Consider the following 22,920-nt stretch of genomic DNA (forward strand, 5'->3'; position numbering starts at 1 on the left):
GGAGTGGAGGTAGGAGAAGGGCCCCAGAGGGTTGGGGGGCATTTTGCATGCAAAATGCCACCCCTGGCAAGACAAGCCTGCCTCTTCATTTTTCCCCATAGGAAATAATGAAGAAGATTAGCAGCAGCAAGCTAAAAATACGTTCATGTTTCCCTTTTTTAGGCGAGGATAGGGGGACCTGGTTTGGGCGGCCATAACATGGCCCCCCCAAAGTCCAATCGGTCTGAAACTTGGGAGGTTGTTAGAGAGGAGTTATAGGAAGGTCCCCACCAATTGTGGCTTGATTCGGTGGAAAAATCCTCCCCCAGGCGTCCGGGAAGACGGAGGCATTTTCCCATTGAAAAGAAACCCGAAACAACCTGAAACGATACCCGAACCGTTAAACCCGAAACGGCTTGCCGTTTCAGATTTAGCTGTTGCTGAAACAGATTCTCATTTCGGGTATACCCGAAACGAGAATCCCGAAACAGTGTGCCTTTGCACATCCCTAGTAGGGACACTGATAGAAGTGAGAACTATTTCTCTTCCATAGATGTGCTTCAAATCCTGACAATTTTTTATCCAAGAAACAATGCTCTAGACTAGCTAAAAGCATTTTACTTGGATTCCAGAAATTCCTCTTTAAATCCCTGTTCAACTCTACAGCTAGCCAGGCAGTCCAGACCCTTGCCTTTCTCATTGCGAAGCTAAAAATGTTGCACTGAGGTGAATCTACATATTGCAGTAAATATGGGGCTGCCACTGAAAATAGGAGCTCTGTGATACATAGTAGAAACTTGCTTATGTCTTAATATCAAGATGAGTACATGCATTTCTCTATCCTGTGAAAACACTCAACATAAAGGCATTATCAACTCCTACTACATGACAGAGAAAAGGAAAGCTTTGTATCACACTGCTTTTCAGTAGGTTTGTTGCATGGTTTAATTCCATTAAACAGCAACTCACAAATGTAATCAACAACATTCTCCAGAAATGGTCAAACACAAGATGCAGGCTTCAGGGATCAATCTTCACCCTTTCTTCCTACCCTCCTGCTCCTCACATTTGACCTTTAAAGTTTCTGTTCTCATTTGCAATTGGATTTTTGGGATCTAGATAAGGGTGTAAAAACCACCTGCTCACAAAAGTTGAAATGCCAGGAAGAGCTCTGTGTTGAGGCAGGTTTTGATGACAGGAGACCTTAGGATGTTTGTAAGGAACTTAGAATGTACAGCCAGTGAAACATCTGTGGTTAACTGAGAAAATATTGTGATGCCTTTGAATCATGAAGGCGGCACAGTATTTTCCAACAGTAGAAAAGAACAAAGAGTCCTGTAGCACCTATAAGAGCCAAGCTACAAGAGATGAATTACACGAGGAGAAGGTGAAGGGAGTCGCAATGTTAGCGGGGAAGAGGAATTTGAAAAGATACCGGCTTTGTCAATTTCCCCTCTACAGAGCCAGGGAGATGCTGCTCAGAGGGTTTGTTTTCTGTTCTCCAGCTTTGGGCTGACCTTCCCCTACCCTGAGGTAAAACTTCTCCTCTTTAAGCATATGAAGCTGTATACTGGGCTGGGAAGCCTCTGGTAGTGGTTGATGCTAAGCTTCAACTTTCCTTTTTGTCCTCCCACCCTTAGGAAATATTAAAGATGGTTACCCAGCCAAGTCTTAGTAGAGGACAGATCAGGGGTTTGCGCTTCTCTTTAGCAGAAACTGGCACACAAGGCTTGGAGAGGTTCAAAACATAACTGAAGGTTTATTTACAGCAGGTAAAGTCAGAGGGCAGGTAGGCAGATGTTTGAACTGATATAAGAGAAAGGTTTTTATACAGCAACTTCACTGGTGTGAGGCACCAAACACTTGGTTTAACACTAGGTTGCTGGCTTCTTTCAGAGGTTGACACTGCTTCACAAATGCTCTACTTTCAAAGCACAAACACAGCACAACTTTCCCTCCTCTCGACTTAAAGGTGCTCCACTGAGACAAACCCTTCCTAGATACTGGGCAGGTGTTATAGTTATGAGCTATAACCCTGTTCCTGGCACTCAAGGGAAGACTCCGTTCTACCCACTTCCTTGGCCCTCAATAATTCCCAGATCTCTCAAGTCTAAGTAGGAGTTAGTGCTGGTTTTCCCCACTTCAGTCCTAGGACTAACAGTGCTTCACAAACATTATTTCCTCTCACAGACTGACCCTCTCTGGTCAAAAGCCAGGCTCCAACTCACTCTCTTGTTTACTCTCCCACTCCCACTGACAGCTTCCCCAACATTCCATCCCCAACTGCCATTTCAACCTAGCCCCATTGGTGTGGGGGGGAGGAAACATGTCAATCATACTTTCACTTCTGGAAATCTCAGCCTCTGAAGCCGAGTCTGTCACAGGAGCTCTTAGCTCTGAGACTAACAAAATTAGTGGTAGGGGATGAGCTTTTATGAGCCACAGCTCGCTTCTTCAGATACAGCTAGAATGTGAGTCTATCTGTCCTTATATCTTGGAGAGTGGAGTGACTGAAGAAGATGAATGATAATAGCCAGTGAACGACAATGGCAGGGGGGATTGAATAGGGTGGGGTATTTTCTAAGTTAACACTGTAGAGAAGGGTTTCGCAGACTTAAGTGGCTCAGCCTAGGTCACTGTGGAAAATTAGTGGCAGATTCAGGACTCTTTCCCTCCACCCCCAAGCTCTTGTTCTATGCTTTGTTCTCTTTCAGCTCAAGGCTTGCGAAGGAAGTAACACTTGCCCTCCCCCTCCGCATATGCAGACACACAGCCAGATATTTTCAATGTATGTTATCTTTACTTCACAGTCTCAGCAAATCAAAAGAGAGCCTTGCATTCAAAAGAACTGCTTCACAGGCATAAATATATTAACAATCTCCCCTCCCAATACATACTATTTTTAAAATAACTATTTCTTTATATCACTGCAGTTTAATTAGCAAATCTAGAAAAAAGTCAGTGCATGAGGAGGTGGCAGGGGGAGAAAGAACACATAATCAACACTGATCAGCTAAGAAAGCATTTGGAAAACCAAACTAAAGATTGCCTTTGCCAGGCACACTGGAGTTTCAGAAAGCTTCCATTACTTCACAATGTCTCTGAGTGCCAGCTCTGCAACACCCCCTGGATCTGCATCCTGTCAGAACTCAAACCCCTCACCCACTGGGCTGTCATTTGATCATGCAGCAGTAACCGCTACCAATATCGATGCAAATGGGGACGTTTCCATCCCCTGGAAACCTACAAGGTCAGTAAAGTTACTCAAAAAAGAAATGCACAGCTAAATCAGGGAAGCAAGAAACAAGCATTGCAAAGGCATGCAGTTAAGCCATCCTGCTTTGCCATATTCTTGGCAACTGATGCTACCCCCCTCCACCCCTCTTGGGATGTCTCTACAACAACAACAGGAAGCAGTTGGCATCCCCTGCTGAGTGGAACAGAACTGCAATGTGCCTACTGCTGGAATAAATTAGAGCTATTTCAATTAATGCCTGATACCCAGCATCAAAGTGACTTTGGAAGGAAGTCCAAGCTTTCTGCACTGGCTCAGTAAGTTAGCATTCCAGAGAGCTGCGATTTCAATCACTTGGATTATTCCAGGTTACAAGATGTCAAGAAAAGATGGGAGAATATGTACAAGCCAGGTTTTAATTTTATTCCCGTATAAATTGGAAGTGATGTTGATTAAATGAAAGCGGGTCACCAACTGCCTGGGCACGTAGTGAAACTTCTGATCAGTGTGCATAAACCTAAGCCAAACAGGTTTCTGAGATTTTTGGGAACCAGATACACGTGCCCAAGGACTACAAGACCAATTCTTAATAGTTTTCCTATTTTCCCTCCCAATAATTTGGCGCAAGAACAACAGGGGCCACAGCACAATTTAACTGGTCACCCACTGTTTATGGCGTTTGCTAATATTAAAATTGCAGCTAGAGAGAACAATGGAAAATACAGGCTCACAAGAGCTCCTTTACATAGTCTCCCTGTAAGTCAATTTGGACATCACCTGAAGGATCATTGTAAGGTAATCTGCTGTTTGCCTGAAGGAGAAGTGATGGCTGTTGAGCTCCATGTGGCTAAAGGGAAAATGCTCCTATATAGGATGTTTGGGATGAAAATCCAAAATAAGTTCTTTAAAAGATGAAAATGTGTGAGCCACCTTCTTCCTTAGAAAACCCTGTTCAAATGCTAGGAAGGAGTTCAGACAACCGATCTACGAAGTTTAACACAGAGGCTCAGAAGCTTTACTGGCCAGAAAGAGGCAGCCATCATTTTGTTGCTGCAAGGAACAAAATAATCAACATGTGGAAGTGGCTGGATAGAAACGTTCAAAATTAATTAATGATGCATAAAAGCCACCATATATGCATCCTGTGGAAGAAGTGGCAGAAAATCCCAGGGACTGTAATAGAACCAGCGTCTAAGTACATGCCATTAGATGATCTTGTCAGGAGATCGGTGCATATCCTTGATGGTACCATGGCAGAGTTCATGCACTGAAACTGATCAATAGATCAAAGAGTCAGTTTTCTTCAAAAGCTTCAGCATGCAAGGGCTGATCAACACAACAAGGTGCCAACAATACCATTTCACTATCTGTTGGTTAATTTTCAGTTTGAAGAAGTCTTTGTCCAGGGCAGCTAAATGCAAAGGAGAGGAAGAACAAAATCGTCCCTTCGTTATTCGTCGGCAAGGAGAACGATTCATATAGAAGGGAATAGTAAATTCTCGGGTTTGTGAATGACAATCCAAGGAACTTTAAAATCTCTTTCCCAATGGCACACGCATCTTCCACTGCTGCTCATGGAAGCTACATGTGCAGGACAGAGACTAGACTCTCCTTATCACTGTCCTATTCCTAATCAACATTTAGCCAAACGGAGATGAGGATGCAATGAGAGGTGGCTGGTTTACTGAGTTTTCTTGTCTTCTGGTGGAAAGTAAGGAGGAGGAGGAGGCTGGTCCTAAAAGGAGAGGAAGAAAAGAAATGCACATAAATAACTACACACCTAGAAGTAAATACCAAGAATGCACACAATTTCACTTGTTTGTTAATACTTCAAATATTTTAATAGCCTATGTTGCATGTTTTCATTAGCAAGTTCAGTTGTTGTTTCCATTGTTTTAATGGGAATCACAGTCTGCCTAGATCCAGAGGACTTAGCCATGTTAGTCTGTAGTAGCAAAATAGAAGAGAGTCCAGTAGCACCTTTAAGACTAACCAACTTTACTGTAGCATAAGCTTTCAAGAATCACAGTTCTCTTCGTCAGATGTATGGAGGGTAAGAAGAAACTGGTCAGATATATAGGTGGAGAGGGGAGGGGGGAGTAGATGCAATCAGTAGCTTTAGATAATGAGATAACCATTCATAGTCCCTGAGTCAAATTTATATATGAATTCCAATTCAGCAGCTTCCCATAGGATTCTGTTTTTGAAAGGTTTCCGTTGAACTACAGTGACCTTTAAGTCCTTGATGGAATGTCCTAGTAGACTGAAGTGTTCTCCCACTGGTTTCTGGATACTGCCGTTTTTAATGTCAGATTTGTATCCATTTATTCTTTTGCACAGAGGTTGGCTGGTTTGTCTAACGTACAGAGCAGATGGACATTGTTGGCACCTGAGGGCATATATCAGATTGGAGGACGACCAGCTGTAAGAGCCAGAGATAGTGTAGCTGATGCCATTGCTGAATTGGAATTCATATGTAGATTTGACTCAGTCAGGCTTGGATTGAATAGGGACTATGAATGGTTATCTCATTATCAGAAGTAACTGATTTCATTATCAGAAGCTACTGATTGCATCTACTCCCCCCTCCCCTCTCCACCTATATATCCGACCAGTTTCTTCTTACCATCCATGCATCTGACGAAGAGAACTGTGATTCTCGAAAGCTTATGCTACAGTAAAGTTGGTTAGTCTTAAAGGTGCTTCTGGACTCTTTTCTACAGTCTGCCTAGATTACCTCCCTGAACACACATTTAGAATGAAATTTCTGGGGTTTATACCTCTTGCTCAGTGGATCCTGCACTCTCAAGAAGGTAGCCCCATTCTAGATGCAGCAGAATGATCTTCCTGAGCTAACCCTTTCTCTCCCTATCTAATTGGGATGAAGTTATAGATCAGGTATGTGGAAAAATGAGGATGACTCTTTCCTCTGTCTTTTCACCACCAGGACCCTGATATGAGTGAGAATAATGGTCCAACAGTTGTCCAAACAAACACTGAATGCTAAACTCTATATAACTAAAATGGTTTTTCAGCATTTTTTCTTCTAGCTTGTGTCAAAATTTCTGGCTTCCATCAAGGAGACAGTTTTGTTTGGAGAAAATTAAATCATTTAAAAACAAAACAAGCATAACAAAATAAAGAACGGAATGGTGCAAATTCTACCTCCCTTCACCTGCATGCTCTGTTTTTGTGAAAATACACCACCAAACCCACTTTACATACGAACAGGTATAACTGGGTCTTCCTCCTCATGGAAACACAGTACATGGAAATGCCAAGCAGGGATGTGATTCCACAAGTCAGAAGAATCAGGTTGTTCTTCTGGGTGGAAGATATGGTATACTCATCAGGCTTCACTATATTGATTTTATTCTCTCCCTCTGTTCTGCTGGATGCTGCTCAGACAGAGGAATAGAAACAGCATCAGCTAATGAAGTAGAAGAACATCCCTGAAGTTTCCAAATCTTGGAAAGTAATTTCACTCATGTTACTAAGCCTTATGGTCTTAACAAATGGGGGCATATTTGTGTTGCATTTTGGTTAGTTACATTCTGATCACAGATCCCTAGTAAATGCACAGACCATCCCTACACAAAGCATTCAGCTCATTCTAACTGCATGTTGAAATCACCTACTTCTGCACACTCCTACAGGTCAATGAACTTCTAAGCAACCTTTTAAAGCTCCCTTGAAAACTACTCCATCCTTGTTTACTTTGGTCCTTCCAAATGGCTACTGAGCCTGAACTTGGAAGTTCTAGCTTCAAGAGATTCATTCTGCCATAAGTCACCACGTCCAAGCTTCAGGTTCCCATCCATAAATGGCAATCACCCATTTCACAAAGTGTATGATGTGATAAGTAGGTGTTTTCCCCATCAAAACTGTGACTAAATTATTAGGCCTGATGACAGGGTATGAAACAGGCTCCTGCACCGAGATGTCTTGTGAAAAGAAGTCTCGCTGCATCTGTCACTAAGGTGTATTTCCTGAGATCTGCTTCTATTGACACCTGGTGCATTAACTCCTCTTGCTCTTTCCTGCAGCACTCACATTAATTTGGTTTGTTCACTGACAGTATGGCTGGGCGGAATGCCTAAAAAGCAGACTGGGAGATGAGAGGCCCCTTCTCTCTTAATTTCTAAGACAATAATCTTTGATGACATAAAGAACAATGTGCAGCACCTACCATGGGCATGTAGACATTGTGTGGATTGCCTGGGTTGTAATATGCACTTGCCGCAGCTTCTGCAGCCTTGGCTTCAGCTGTTGGAAAAATTAATACAGGTCAGACAGAAGCAGCCTTTGGAACTGCAGCACCTGGTGAGAAACGGGCTAAACAGACACCACAAGCAAGCCATAGCTCTGCAATTCCCTCCCCAGTTGACCAGGTCTCTTCCCAAGATCAGAACAGTCCCTTTCAAGCCCCTGGTGGTAGGAGGAGGCTGGTGCAAAGCCAGTGGCTACTCCCTTGAGCACCTTGAATTCAGCTGGGTTTGAAGCTTTTTTACTCCAAGAACCAACTGTGTTTTTATGTGCACAGTCCAGGAATGGATTCAAAGCTGTTCCTCAATGCATCCAATGTTAAGCGTGACTTAGCACACACCCTGCCACTTCCATTCTGTAGTAAAAGCATCTCTGGATAGGACCCTCCACCACAGAGTAGCAAAAACTGAAGCATCCTTCATATTTCTACCATCGATTACTTAGTATTCGACAGACCCTGTGTAGGGATCTGCTGACTTGGGATTGGGAACCTGGGTGGGCTAACAAGTTGCAAAGTGGTGCGGCAGATATGAAGTGTTTGCTGTGTCAAAGAAAAAAGTGGTCAGCATCTCACTCGGCAGAGGTTAGCCACTATATATAGACATACTCAGACCAGTGTTGGGGTGTGGCTCATCCATGGTGGATTTTTATACATTTTTAGTTCTATTAAAAAAATCAGACTTTCTGGAAACTGGTAATTCAGTTTGTTAATGAAATGCTGGGATATAATGTACTCCTTAACCCAAATGTTATTCAGTTTGGTGTGTAGAGAGCCAGTGTGGTGTAGTGGTTAAGGGCGCAGGACTCTAATCTAGAGAACTGTTGTTGTTGTTGTTTATAAGGACCTACAAGCCATCAAGGCCTAGAACTAGTCCTAAGCTTACTTGGTGGAGAATGGCATCAAGTTATAGCCGACTTACAACAAACTCCGGTGGGATTTTTATGGCAAGAGACTAACAGAGGTAGTTTGACATTGTCTGCCTCTGCAACCTTGGTCTTCACTGGAGGTTTCCCATTCCAATTACTAACCAAGGCCAACCCTGCTTAGCTTCCGAGATGTGATGAGATCAGGCTTGCCTGGGCTATCCAGGTCAGGGCTCTAAGCTTACTTACCTGCTGCTAAATTGACAATATTAGCAAAATGGAAAAAGGAAGCTAAAACCTCCTTCAGAGGGCGGTGGCTCCACTGTATGTGGAATGCTGCACTATTAATTAAATTAATATATAAAAGTGCCCAGAGAAATAAATGTTTAATGTTCAGATAAATTCAGTGAGTGTTGGGTACTGTTTATAATGTTGTGGAATAATAAGGCAAGAGAGAGAGTGTTTCTTCATGCACTTTGTGAGTTATTATAATGCCTCTGTTTCTTTCTGTATTTGGGAGTATGAAATCTGTTATATATCTATGATAAAATATCTAATTTAAAAAGCTGCTTGAAAGGAAAAAAAACAGAAAAAATGACTGGGGGATTGGATGAGACAACAAGTTGTGAGTGGGAAAGGGTTAAGCATCGCCCTTCCATCAGCTGCTTCTCCACTTTAAGTGGTAAACTTCCCCACCACAGCAGTTGTTCAGCACTGGTCCATGCTTGCCAACAAGCATCTAATTCAGCCCTCAGAAATGCTTAACCAGTTTGGTGTAGTTGTTAAAGAGCGTGGGGCACTAATCTGGAGAGCCGGGTTTGATTCCCCACTCCTCCACTCGAAGCCAGCTGGGTGACCTTGGGCTAGTCACGGCTCTCTGGAGCTCTCTCAGCCCCACCCACCTCACAGGGTGTTTTGTTGTGGGGATAATGATAACATACTTTGTAAACCACTCTGAGTGGGTGTTAAGTCATCCTGAAGGGCGTTATATAAATCTAATGTTGTTGTTGTTATTAACCCCTCCCCCAGCATTTCTCCTATGTGTATTATTCAGTTTTCAACAAAACAGAAGTTTGCACTGCTATTCTATCCTTATTAGCCCTAAGAACTTCACCCCAGTATAAAACAGTCTTTGTCTCATGTGTTGAGGGATCCCCCCACTCCTGCTTTTCTTATTAAAGTCTTTCTCGATGACACTCAGGCTAGAAGAAAATCTCTATTTTGCTTTCTGGTTTAATTGCACTTGCAAAGTTGGCAGTGAAGAAACAACTGCTCCTTTGTCAACGGAATGGGATAGTTCTGCATTCAGAAACAGATGACTAACATGAAACCTCAACTGTACCATTTTTAGCAACTTTTCTAAACTTGAGCCTTTTTCTGAAAAGATTTTAAAGAAACATTGGTTAGGGCTGCTTCAAATGCCGAGTCTCCTGAAGTCCTTGCTCAGTCCGTTCATATTTTACATCTGAACTCTGGTCACACTACATACCTGCTGGAGTAGAGGGAAGGTCCAGGCCAGAGGCAGGTGGCTCCATGGGCCCAGGATAGGGAGGTGGAGGAGGCTGCATGTATCCCATAGCCCCATCTACGGGGGGACCAGGATAAAACTCTGCTGCAAGGAAGAAAGACAGGCTTAAATAATGTAGACATCGTTAACCAATCAGACCTCAAGAATGTAGCACCAAAACCTTATTTAATATTCAGATACTACTCTATTCTTACAGCACAGATAAACTAAAAGCTCCCATTCTTTGTCGTGCCAGCATCAGAGCCTAGCAGGTTAAGAGAGAGAAAATGGCAACTTCAGACCTACTTCAGACCACACTAACTACCCCAGAACAGCTCTAGTTTGATTTCAGGGCACATGAGAATACTGATGACTATGGGAAGGCAACATGCTCACAAAAGGGTATGTTTTCATATTTTTATAATCCACTCTAATTGCAGAAAGTTCCACTTCCAAGACTCACCAGGAGGTGGTGGGGGGTAAGGATACCCTGTGGGAGGAGAAGGGTACATTCCGTTGGCAGCAAGAGGTGGAAAGGCATAACCTCCATTTGGCATGTATGAGTAACCATAAGCTCCATTGGGGACCTCGCCTCTTGAGGCTGCAAAACAAAGATCAGCAAATTTTATTCAGCTAGGAGGCATATTTCAAGATCATGACAGTCAAAACTACTATACAGCAACAATTTGGACACATTTAAATTCACTGCTACAATACACAAAGGACACATGCATTTGATGAGATGGATAAGTAACAGGGCATAACATGTTTTCTAAACACAATGCAATCTTCAATCGTTCAGAGTTCCTTTCTACATGATACTCAGAGCTGGTATTAAGGATTTGGGGATCAGATCCAATGGGAAAGGAGGATGTGTTCTGTGATGTAATTAGGGTTGTCAAAAGGCCTGAAGGAAAATGTCCCGCCCCTTTAAAAGGGGCTTAATGTGTTGAAATGGGCAGCTGAAGTCTTTCACGACATATAGGTAAATAACATCACCTGGTAAACAGCATCCATTAATCCTTTATTAAATCAGCAGGACATTTTCTTTCTCCAGCCAGTTGGCAATTCTACATGTAACAAGTTCTAACATTTCCCTTGCATTCAAGCAGGTGGGACTGAGTGAAGATGCAGGAGAAGGAAAAGGAAAAAAGAGACAATGAGCAAAATTGCTTGAGGTCCCACGCACTGATAAGAGAAGCGGAAATAGAAGACATGAGAATTGCAGAAGTGGCTGGATTTCATGACTGTGAGATACCTGAAACTTACTTGGAGAGGCTGTCTGAAGCCATTAGGCCAGTGCTGGTGAGTATGATAGATGCATAAGGGATCTGATAACAAATGGCTTATGATTGTCAGCTGTTCCATAGAGCAATGGGTAATTAACAGGAAACATCTGTTCCAGGTGCCGAGTCAAATATGAAGGTACCTATTTTTCTCCCTAATGCATGTGAGATGCAGACTAACAAAACCACTGTTGAAATCAGGGGCAATTTTTGAAAAGTAGAATTTAGTGTTCCATGTTTAGATCACCAAGCTCTCTCTTTTTAAAATTTAAAAAACAATCACAGGAGGAAATTGGATTGGGGTTATAGGGAGCGGAAGGGAGGTTAAGCATCTTCTCTAATGTTGATTTCCTGATACAAACCCTGTTCCCAAACTGCTATTTGCCCCACTGGAAGAAACAGAAGTACATACAGTTATCCCCATAGACAGGAAACCCTCCCAGCCCAACGACTCTGATTTAGGGCTGCTACCTGTGGAGAGATGTCAGTACTCCTACGTGACAATGGCTACATTAACTTCTTATATCAGAATTTCAGGAAAAATGGAAAGTCTTTTTTCATTATGTGACTGAAATATAAGGTTTTTTAAAAAATATACTGAATATAAAATGGCGAGTATAATGTATTTTAATATAAACAAGTGAAGGGATGGAGAGAAGAAACGTTATGCAGTTTTAATAATCTGCTGTACATTGTTTTTGATAGGTTTATTCTTTAATGTTACTTTTTGTTATATTATTATGTAGTTTTAATACTCTGTTATATATTTTGTTTTGATATTATGTTTATTGTCTAATGTTACTTTCTGTTATATAGTCTGCTTCTGATATTCTTTCTACAGCCCAATGCTATTTTCTATTTAATTTTTTTTTAAAAAAAGAGAGATATCAGCACAGAGATCCCTGAACCTTGTTTAGTCTGGGACCTATCCTTATAACTAGCAAAGAACATCTAGACCCTTGTCTGGCTTCAGCTGAATTGACTTCCTTATTTTGAAAAGAGCTGCAGTACCTTGAGATGCTACTTGAAGCATACGCTGTCCAAATTCAATGGCACCTCCAGCTGAGAATGTAATTTTGAATGTTGCAGATCCTTCCCAACCACCTAGAGAAGAAAAGGTGAAACAGTATGAGAGAATGGAATGCGTTTTTATTATCATGAAGGTTGTTGTTGCAGTCCAGAGATTCTTCTCACATTCCCATGCGCCGCACCCAATGCTGTTTGTCTTCCAAAGGTCATAAGACACAAATAATTCTTTTTAAAAATGCTAGTACAGTTTGTAACGGAGGTATGAGCCCCCTTATACACTGCTACCCTCCATAAACCTCCCTGCACAGGTCTGGAGTTTCACAGGCAGTTCAGATTGGTCACAATACTCCATTCGGCAGAGAGCCCTCAAATCCACACAGGGTCACCTTTCTCCTCTTCACAGGGACTTCACCAGACAGTCAGTCCTTTCCCTATATTCACTAGCTACTCCTTACCCAGCTACTGCCTAGGGCTATTGGGGAAAGGGAACTCAGTGTTTCTTTCCTCTATACATTGCCACCATTTAGTTAATTAGGCCCACTGATCATGACCTGAATGTCTGATATTTGTGTGCATGTTATTTCCTCTCAGTCAACAACTTCCAGTCAGCTAGGGCTAAAACAGAAAACACTTTTCTTTTAAAATGTATAACACAGGACAATATAATATAATATAACAGATATCAACAGCCAACTATTTCTGCTGCTACTCCTCAGCAGGCTAAAATCCTTCTCTCACTCTCACTAATTGTTCTAACGGATTTCCAATTGTCACTAGTCCCAGCATTTCACCAGCTCTCATTGGCTGATCCCTAGGAGAGGAGGAGCTGGAACTGGTCCTGCCCATTACAGGAGGCAAGACCCATTTTTAATTAAAACAATCACCAGAATTTGGCTAATCTAAATGATTCTGTAAATATGAGTCTTACTGTTCCTATAAACACTGCAGTCTTTAAAACTGTACAGTATAAATAGATGTTCATCAAATTATTGCCTCTGAAAATACAGAATTAATGCTTTTCCATTCCTCATTTACTCTCCCTCCAAAACCACACTTACCACCAAGAAATCCCCACCCTCTTTCAATATCCAGTTTGCAAAAATTAAGCATAATGTTTTGCATGTGAATAGTTTAGATTTTATTTCTGCTTGTTAATGTGGGGCTCTAAAATATTTGTTACTGTAGGTTTAAATGTAGGCCTCTGAGGAAAGGAGGAAGGGGGTTGAATGGGTGAATGGAGTTTCCTCAGATTGGATGGTAGATGTACCCTAGTAGTGGAATGAACTGGCAGAAAAGGTTTTCAGTTATCTTTGGGGGGTCTCAGAGAAAGGATTCTGGTTAAATCAGGCAAACTGTGTAAAAACCTGAGAGCCTAAGACTCAAAACACACCAGACGAAAAACCTAGATTCAACTCGTGTTCTCTTACCTAAAGGTTTGTCGGGAACTGTAGGCATCCTTGCAGCTTAAAGTTTAGCATTTACAGAGCAGCAGGGAGAGACGTGCAGGTGTCCTTGCAGCTTAAAGTTTAGCATTTATAGTGCAGGCGTCCTTGCAGCTTAAAGTTTAGCATTTACAGAGCAGCAGGGAGGGAAGTGCAGGTGTGGGGTGCCTTTCCTCCCACTCTCAAGGTGCATCACAGCATTTTCCCTTCCCCTCACCCGACCTGGCGCTGCAGAGTGACGCCTGGCTGCATCGGGAGACATTAAGCTGCAAGGACCCCCGCACTTCCCTCTCTGCTGCTCTGTAAATGCTAAACTTTAAGCTGCAAGGACACCTGCACGTCTCTCCCTGCTGCTCTGTAAATGCTAAACTTTAAGCTGCAAGGATGCCTACAGTTCCCGACAAACCTTTAGGTTAGAGAACACGAGTTGAATCTAGGTTTTTCATCTCGTGTGTTTTGACTCTAATTCTTGCCAAGTCAGACAAACTGTATGTGTACCTGGATCAGTTTGTGTATATCTGAGACAGAGATTAATCTATCTAGGTCAGACAAACTGTGTAGAAAGACCTGAATGAATTTATATCTGTGTGGATGAGAGGAGTGTTTATTCTGTTATCGAAGATCTGTGTGGAAAATTAGTCTGTGAGACTGAGTCTGGGAAAATACCTTTAAGATGATATAATTCTATCTGAAACTACCAAGCTTAAGAACTATTCTGAAACCAATATGCTTATCAAAACTCTACAAAACCATCATGTTTATGTTCTTAAAAAATAAATTATACTTTTGATTAAGAAAAAAGGGTCCTCACAGACACCCCCACCGGCTGTCTATTCTGTCACACTACTATCTATAACAAGCCTTCCTGGATTACCAATTAAACCAAGGAGGGCTAAGGGGAAAGCCATTGGTGAGAGCGAAAACCTTTTGAGAGAATCAGGAGGCAGTAATATAAAAATCACACAAACGAAAAAGGGAAGATGTTCTCGAAGTATAAGCCTGGGTAAAGAAGAGAATACCTGAAGTTCTGTGTCAGTGGAAATAAAGAGTGTTGGTTATGACCAGAGCCCTCCTGAGGTATAAGTTTAAGGTGACATAAGGAGGAGCTGAACTGAAGGTCTAAAAGCAAAATTTTAAAACAAACAGAAAATCATTACATTGAACATGTAAACATCTACTTAAATTTCTGAATTGTGTAATATATCATAAACGCTGATTTGTAGCTTACTGGATGTAAAACATGAATAGTCCTTGTCTTGCCTTATGTTCTTTAGAAGTCTACAAGTAGAGAGATAAGACTCCAATTTCCCAAAGGTATATGAATATGAAACACATCCCTCTGAATGAGGTTAAAGGAAAAACAAAGGACAGCAACATTCTCTTTACTAACCACAGGCAAACCAAAATACCAAGGAGATTAAATTTCCCTGGGTCAGCATGAGCTAATTCAGCAAATGCAGTATGACAGAATGTCAGCTACTGTTGCTAGTAAGCCACTGATCAGTCTGGATCGACAATAAAATATGGCATGAAATAAAAGGAATTGTATGGCTCTATATATTACAAGGCTCAAGGAAGATATCACATTTATTAGTGACAATACGGCTTGCAAGATCGGAAAAAACATACAGATGCTTATTCATAGCACATTGCTAGTGCTCCAAGAACAATACAATGGGAGGAAGGGTTTATTTGACCAATGAAAAGGCTATGCTAACTACTGCGGGACTCACATGGACAAAAAAATACAGGATGGTAGGGCAATGACAGAGAAATTTGACCCCCCCCCCCAATTGCTCTTCTTCCCACTTGTGCCAACAGAAAAGCTGACAGGATCCAACCCTCAGTGTTGTTGTATGCCCTGGATCTGTAGGGATATTTTCATTATTTTATTAACTTTTAAGATACATCAATATAGGGGAAAGGCTATTTAAGCATCATTTAGTGATCCCCCACTAAATACGTAAATATGTGAAATACATAAACAACCAGTGTAGTTTTGTTGTAAACAACTGTTACGACAAAGTGAAGGTAAACTGCCGCTTGTTTCAAAATTGTGGCAAGCCTCTTCACCAAAGAGAATAATTCAAACTTGTCAAGATAACACTCAGGCTCTTTTACAACTAGAGATCTTTCCGTGATCTAGACTGGTGAGTTGTCAGATTGACAAACTCATTTATTTGGATTATTTTCATGCTGCCTTTCCAGGAACCTGCCCAAGACAGGTTCTGATGAGAGAGGAGGAGAGGGATGAGACAGGTCGGGAAAGAAGAAAATCAAACCAGAAATTCCATGAAAGCAAAGGATCTCTGGGCATACAGGTGAGGATGATCAGGTATCTCCAAAAGCATCTGATTTCTCCCATTTGATTATTTCATAATAACATCAATTGTACGGAAGTCTGAAATAGAACACTCTCCAACATTTCAGTCTCATTTAAATAGTTGCCTTGTAAATATTATTTAAAATATGTATCTCTCGCTCTCAGTTCCAAACACCCATGAGGTGGTTTCCATTAATAAAATCATGTTGGCAAAATAAAATCAGCAGTATGCCATTGTTGCTACTTGAGAAACAGGGTTTTTTTCTTGCTCACTTTCAGCAGGGCAGCTAGACGCTGAGAGGAAGAGATCAGATAACCCTACCTAATGTGCTCTTACACAAAATCCCAGCCCAGGGACCGAATAGGTCCACATTTGTTTAGCTCAATAGTTCTGCAGCATCAAGAGTATCCAGGCTACTCAGTGGGCCCGAATCAGATTCCTTTTTAGAAAAGTGGGATATTTTGTTGATGGGAGAGAGAAGGGACTGCTAATATAACTTCTGGCAACAGCCTCTCTTTCCGGCACTGAGGAAGCAAATGCTACGCGAGTGCTTTGAAGTCAATTAAGCAGGAGGCCTGCAAGAAGAAGTGGTGCTGCACAGCCAAAAGAGATAAGACTGCAGCCAAGATAAGGCTCTGGTTATAACTGAATGACTTCTCTTAGATCTTCTGAGGCACGGCTTTGCTGTCTGCCATAAGCCATTTGAGGATGCTAAGTGAATGAGATCATTTGGCTGATTTTGTTTGAATAACCGGAATGGAGAGGATGCGCTCAATTTCTGTAACATATTGCTTCATTATGACGGCAAAGGGAGAGAATTAGTGGGGTGAAATCTTTCCCTTAAGTTCTGCGTTTAAAAGAAACCATAAGTTTTCACAAACTGTATTATAAATCACTCAAATAATATATCCGCTCAAAGCTTACAAGCAGGACAGGATGTTACATCTGTAAAGAATTCTCAACTATGTTTAAATGCATACACAGAGAGATTCTCTGCACAAACTCAAGTCAATCCTTGTGGTACTTTCACAGAACGAGAGGTTTTAGGAGGATAGTAACTGGACAGAGGAAGGCAGACAAAAGAGGGTGCACTGACTCAACCTACTGAGTCTTGGGGGGAGGATTCCCCCCCTCCTCAGGTGTTGTCACTCTTACTATTGAGGCAGTACGCAAAATCAGTAATAGAAGGATCACTCAGACTCTTTCCAGCTTGATCCCACTGCTCTTTGCAACGACAAGGGCCAGAAGCATGGTGGCTCTTTTTCATTTAAATACTGAGGGTGACTTCATGTAGTCAATTTAAGCAACAGAAAACATGCTTCTTTCCAAATTTGCCTTCCATTTTTAGTAATCAGATATAAGAAGCTAGTAATATTGTCCACTCTCAGAACATTGTAACTTGGTATTATCCAATAAAACATGATGGCAGCGGGCTCAGAATGATCAAACAGAACTAATACTTGCTACAATGCATGATTAACCCACAACAGAGGAGGACTTTCGCAGCTTTACTGTGCTTGCTAGCTTTCCTGGAGCATCTTACTGACCATTGGCAGTCAGCTGTTGGAATAAATAAACCTTTGATCTGACCACAATTCAATTATTCTGCCCTTAAAAAAATTACCGGTAACAACTGGAAACAGAAAGTTGTTCTATATCCACAGGAAGCCAAAACTCTTTGTCAGCTCCCAGTTTCTTTACACTGGGGCACATGCTCATGATACTGAATGCATGAAAACAGAGTAACTTCTTTAGGGAACATACCTCCTGCCTCCGCTTTCACTGAGCCCTTGATATAATTTGCTCCAAAAACTGGCTGCTTTATCTCAAAATCTTTCATCAAATAAAAGGGTATCATGAAAGACTGCATTGGATCCTTTCCTTTAGACACAAAGATAACCTGCGTGGGAAAAAGAACACAATAATCAACAAAGAATATTTAGAAAACAAGTGACAAGTTACTGCTAGAAGCAAGAGTCAGGAAAACTAAAAAAAAAGTCTGAAAAGGCAAAGAGTCCATATCACATCTTCATTAGAATGGGACCAAGCCTCTCATCCAAATGACACAATACAGCAGTATGTTCTTGAAACACACCTTAGCTAGCATTGTTTTCTGTGTTTTCCCACAGAACTTCACAGCCCCCCCATGCTGCTTTAATTTATATACAAAACACATCTGCACGTTCCTTGAACAATCCATCCACAAGAGCAGTGGCTCCTGTAAATAGCAGCAACTACGTCCTCCCCATCAGCGTAGTTTTTCTACCATTCTACTCCACTGTTCAGTTCACTGCTGGGTGTGATTCTGTAAGGACCCAAAGGCCCACCTTAATATGAAACTTCAAGGAAAGAGAGGCCAAAAAGTCATGTGATCTGATACCAGGCCACATGTTTCTTTTAAGTCATGACCCACCAAGTACCATAAAGTGATAGAAGGGGAGACAAAAAGAGATGCCCAGGCTGGACTCCCTCCTTCGTAAGTAGCAAGGTGGTACACACCGTGTTTGTGTTTTCTGATTTGCAGCTTAATAGAACCAAACTATACAGCAAACTGAAAAAGCCAGCCACCTTTTCATCAGAGAAGAGATGAAAAAATTTACCCATTCTGCTCCCAGCAAGCAAAAGATCCAGTCTTTCAACTTCTACCATGTTAAACCAGGACAAAAATATCCTAAAGTTTAAAAAATGAATTACTGCTGGTTCCATAAGATTTGTCATCATACTGGAATGTTATGAATAAAGTGCTTGCCTACTTACACGATACGGGGTCAAGAAGACACTCCCTTTCTTGGTCCCTTTGAAAGCATCTGGCATATGCTCCATATCATGGAATGTTATTTCAATGTGATCATACGTCATCAAAACGCTACATGCAAAGAAAAGAGAGGAGTGTTACTTGGATTTATCCCTCAGTGATGATTTATATGTAGGACAGGAAATGTATCCTCATTCAAAGCACTTCAACCATCTTTGGTTCTCTGCTCAACTACGTGGCTGACTGGGTCAGCACAGTTTTGACATCCGGCTTCTCCATTTCAGCTAGGTAATCAGAGAGCAAGAAACAGGCAGGTGACAGCCTTTTTCACGGATGCTTTCTGTATTCTGTGGGAAACTATCAAACTGATGTTTCCTTAGCGCACAAATGGCTCTACAATTTTCATTTCACTCATCTCATAATATGCTCCCATGTAGATGTTCCATTCACTTTTCTTTTCTGCTCTAACAAAATATGCCCTTGTTCCTTTTCTCCTTTGTTCTTGGCTACCACTATCTGTAATACATTGCTACTCGGCACCAAATTATTTTTTTGTGTTGCCATTTCCAGAGTTCTGTGCCTCTTTCCAATACCACCTATGTGCACCAGGCAAGTGCTGCTCCAACAGCACTGGAGGGAGAACAACATTTGGAAAACAAGAAAGGGGGAAGCAGCCATTTCCTGAGAAAGCATATGCAACACTGCGTGATACTGGCTTCTATAAGCCTTCAGATGGCTAGTTTCACTTGCATGTATATACCGTCCCAGTTCCGTTTTTATTGTGAGTCATATGCCACAATCCACTTGAGGAAGGTGCCGTTGGGTGCAAATCTTTCCCACGCTCCCCTCCTCCCAGCAGTCTTTCTGACTCTGGGAAAGTTTATTAAGCCACATGGGTCAGGAGACTACAGTGGGGGCAGAAACACCCTTTCTGCATCTTCTGTCTGCCCACCTTAACAAATAGGAAAAGGAGACATCGCCCCTCGTGGCTGTTCGTTCATGGGGATCAAACCCTGGGAATAAACTTTCCTGGGGTCAGAATTGCTGAGGGGAAGGGAATGCAGGAAGAATCTTTATGGCTGCAGATTTCTGGATCCAACCCTGTGCCTTAACACTTTAAAGCACAAGCTCTTTACAGTACCCTGCTCCTTAATATTTCCATAATAAAAATTGATATTAGCAAGAGACGAAGGCAATTGGTTTCCAACTGCAGGAGATTAGAGGCCGACATTAATTACTCCCACTCCCAATACCTCAAAAAGCTCCGCAAAGGCTGTGAAATGCTATACAGGAAGTAATCTAGAAGATGCAAAGGTACGATGACGGTGTGAAACCCTATACAAGAAGTAACCAAGAAACATAGCTAGACGAAGCTGGAATACAACATCAGAATAGTAGGTCATTTGGATCCCTTGCCAGCTAATATCAGCTTCCCAACTGCTTGAGATTGATGCCATTTCACATACCGTAGCTCCTGCTTTTTATAACTTTGGATTTATTACAAGACTGCTGACTCTGGCTATGTCTTTGTCCTGACCAGCTGACTATACATTGCCCCTTTTCTTAGTTTGTTCCTGCTGGTACTGTTTCCATGGAACCCTGAGCGCAGCAACCGTGCTACTTCCCCACTCCAATCTGGCATGATCTTGCACAGACTACTATGGTTTGCACCTTATAATTTCCCAGGTGCCCTAGATTCTGGATATAAAGTAACTTTGAGAAATAGCTTGATGCAGTGACACAGGAAGGGGGGGGAAGCAAACGAATGAATGTATTTACTTCATTTATACCCCCACCTTCCCCCTAATGGGGACCCAAAACAGCTTACATTACTCTCCTTTCCTCCATTTTTCCTCACAAAAAACTCTGTGAGGTAGACTGAGAATGGCCCAAGGTCACTTGTCAAGCTTCCACTGTAGAGGACTGATTTACCTGTACCTCATAAAAGCTTCCAAACCATCCAGTTTTGAGATTTATATACCAAATTTTGAACAGCTCAAAGAGCTTTAGATAAAATAAAAAAGACAGAGATCTTTCTTTAAAGAGCCTGTTGCTTAGTACCAGTAATTTTTGTGCGAGTCTTTGTTTAATCCTTTCCTTCAAAGCACACAGAGACTTCTTTTGGAGTTTAGTTTTTATTCTTTATTAAAATTAATCCTATTAATAAAGCAATATTCTAAAATATAAACACTTATAACGAAAACAATAATTGAAGAATATATGCATGCAATAAAAAGTAAATCCCTTAACATTTCTCAATTAAAACTAAGAATGATTTAAAATCAGATCATACTCAAGTCTACTATGAAATGCATCGGTTGCTCAATAAACACACTGACAAATATTTCTCTCATAAATCTTCTCATGAGATTTCCTTCATCAAAACCCTAACTTCTTATCTGGGTGACATCTTTCATACTAATTAATATGTGCTATCTGTAAAGATCTCTAATTTTTTTTCATGTAACAATAATGGAAAAATATGATTCATCTTAAGATTTAGCTGATTCTACAGATTTCAATCATATGATATTCTACCAAAGCCACGTGGGATGTTATGGTGCAGGTGCATGATAATCTTTATAAATCTTTAAAGTTGCCAAAATGTCAAGATAAACATATGATTAGTGGTCCATTATAGTAATTAGAGAATCATTAATCTATTTTTGTTCAACTACTTTTAATTGGTTGTCAAGAGATAAAAGGAATAGCTGTGTATTACACAACCTGCTAACAAACCACATTGAAATTCAAAAAAAGTTCACTAGAATACATGTGTGGTATGGTGATTTAATCCATATTCCCACTACACCAGAAAAGGGATTTGAACCTAGGTCTCCCAAACTCCCAAGTTCAGAGGCAGCATTCCTTCCATTAGCAGATGCTAAGGGCTCAAAGCAATTCACAATGATTATCTCTTGCTTACCTTACTTCCCTGCTTCCTAGAAACAGTTAATTTGTATTGTGGTACTCAATTAGATGGGCTTTTAAAGGTTAATCCAATGAAACAATTTCAATATACCAGAGACAGGCACAGAACAAAGTGCTGTTTGACTTAACCTACCAAATACTAAACAATGCCCTGACCTGCATAGCCCAGGTGAGCCTGATCCCTTCAGATCTTAGAAGCTAAGCGGGGGTCAGCCTTGGTTAGTAATTGGATGGGAGACCTCCAACAAATACTACAGCTGCAGAGGCAGGCAATGGCAAGCCACTTCTGTTAGTCTCTTGCCATGAAAAACCGCATCAGGGGTCGCCATAAGTCAACTCTGACTTGAGGGCACTCTCCACCCACCACCAAGCAATTGCATGAGAATAGTTTTCAGTTGCGATGTATTTCTTAAATGTATTTTGTACTTAAACTTGTTTTTACTGATTTTATGCATTTAAACTGAATTATCTTTGGTTAGGTATCGTTGATGTTCTTCGTAAGCCACCCCAAGAACCTCTTAGTTATGGGGGCGGGATAAAAAAAAATTAAGTACTACATACGCAGCACGAAAGGGGCCTGACGCCGTCGAGGGATAAGGCTTGCGAGTGAACCCACCCACTGCCAAAAGAGCACAAAAGCGCTTGCGACAGAGAAAAACAATGGCGGGGAGGGGGCGGCCAAAGCAACGTTGCAAGGAGAACCCATCCTCATCCCGCCGCTTTGGGCGGGGCCTCTGATGATGGGAGGACTCGCTGGGAATAACAGCCCGACAGCTGTTGACAAACACGCAGCAACGTCCCACAACAGCCTACTGCAAGAGCGGCCCCCCGCCGACCCGCTCCTTACCTCTCACTGTTATTGGGGATAACTCCGCCCCCCTCCGAATGGTTCCTGTTTAATGCCATGTCCGCGAAGCCGCTCCAGACCCTTCCCCTGCTCCGGCCGAACTCAGGAGACTGATGTGTACCTAAACCATACTACGCAGCCGCAACGATGACTTCCGGTGTAACCAAGCACCAGGCAACGCAAGGACAGAGGGGCATGATGGGAAAGGTGGTTTATTGTCCGAAAATAAGGCCGCCCTAGACCGTACTTTCTGTCCAATAGAATAGTGTTGCATTCTCACTGGGTTGCAGGGGTGGGGAGATAGGGAAAATAGATGTCCGATCATAAACGTTGCAGTGCAATCCTCCAACGTTTACCTGAGTGTAAGCTCCATTAACTAGAATGGAGCTTACCTCTGAGTAAGCATGCAGCGCGCTTAAGATACAGCAGGAATTTTTTTCTTTCGATAGTTCTAG

General features: G+C 41.8%; 1 protein-coding gene across 3 annotated transcripts; it reads right to left on the reverse strand.

Moving 5' to 3' along the window:
- Nucleotides 1-1,725: 1,725 nt before the first annotated feature.
- Nucleotides 1,726-22,587, reverse strand: WBP2 (WW domain binding protein 2). 3 transcript variants are annotated; one of them, XM_054977711.1, is made up of 8 exons: nucleotides 22,466-22,587; nucleotides 18,690-18,798; nucleotides 17,697-17,832; nucleotides 12,149-12,241; nucleotides 10,315-10,452; nucleotides 9,834-9,953; nucleotides 7,404-7,480; nucleotides 1,726-4,949 (listed from the first exon to the last, which is right to left on the reverse strand). In XM_054977711.1, the coding sequence occupies exons 1-8, from the start codon at nucleotides 22,522-22,524 to the stop codon at nucleotides 4,896-4,898; spliced, it is 786 nt and encodes a 261-aa protein (XP_054833686.1). In that variant the 5' UTR covers nucleotides 22,525-22,587; the 3' UTR covers nucleotides 1,726-4,895. The 3 variants fall into 3 exon arrangements, with proteins under 3 accessions (XP_054833686.1, XP_054833685.1, XP_054833687.1); XM_054977710.1 differs by having other exon boundaries at nucleotides 9,834-9,956; XM_054977712.1 differs by lacking the exon at nucleotides 1,726-4,949 and adding an exon at nucleotides 5,950-6,612 and having other exon boundaries at nucleotides 9,834-9,956.
- Between the last annotated feature and the right edge of the window lie 333 nt (nucleotides 22,588-22,920).

The sequence above is a fragment of the Eublepharis macularius genome, chromosome 4 (genome assembly GCF_028583425.1).
Source record: "Eublepharis macularius isolate TG4126 chromosome 4, MPM_Emac_v1.0, whole genome shotgun sequence".
Classification (NCBI taxonomy): Eukaryota; Metazoa; Chordata; class Lepidosauria; order Squamata; family Eublepharidae; genus Eublepharis; species Eublepharis macularius.

Bases quoted from the DNA above. Each gene is read 5' to 3' on its own strand.
- WBP2 (XM_054977710.1), bottom strand. From the start codon at position 22,524: ATGGCATTAAACAGGAACCATTCGGAGGGGGGCGGAGTTATCCCCAAT. The intron at 18,799-22,465 runs GTAAGGAGCGGG...CTTTGCATGTAG, and splicing joins ATCCCCAATAACAGTGAGAG to CGTTTTGATGACGTATGATC. The intron at 9,957-10,314 runs GTGAGTCTTGGA...TCTTCCTTGCAG, and splicing joins TTACCCCCCACCACCTCCTG to CAGAGTTTTATCCTGGTCCC.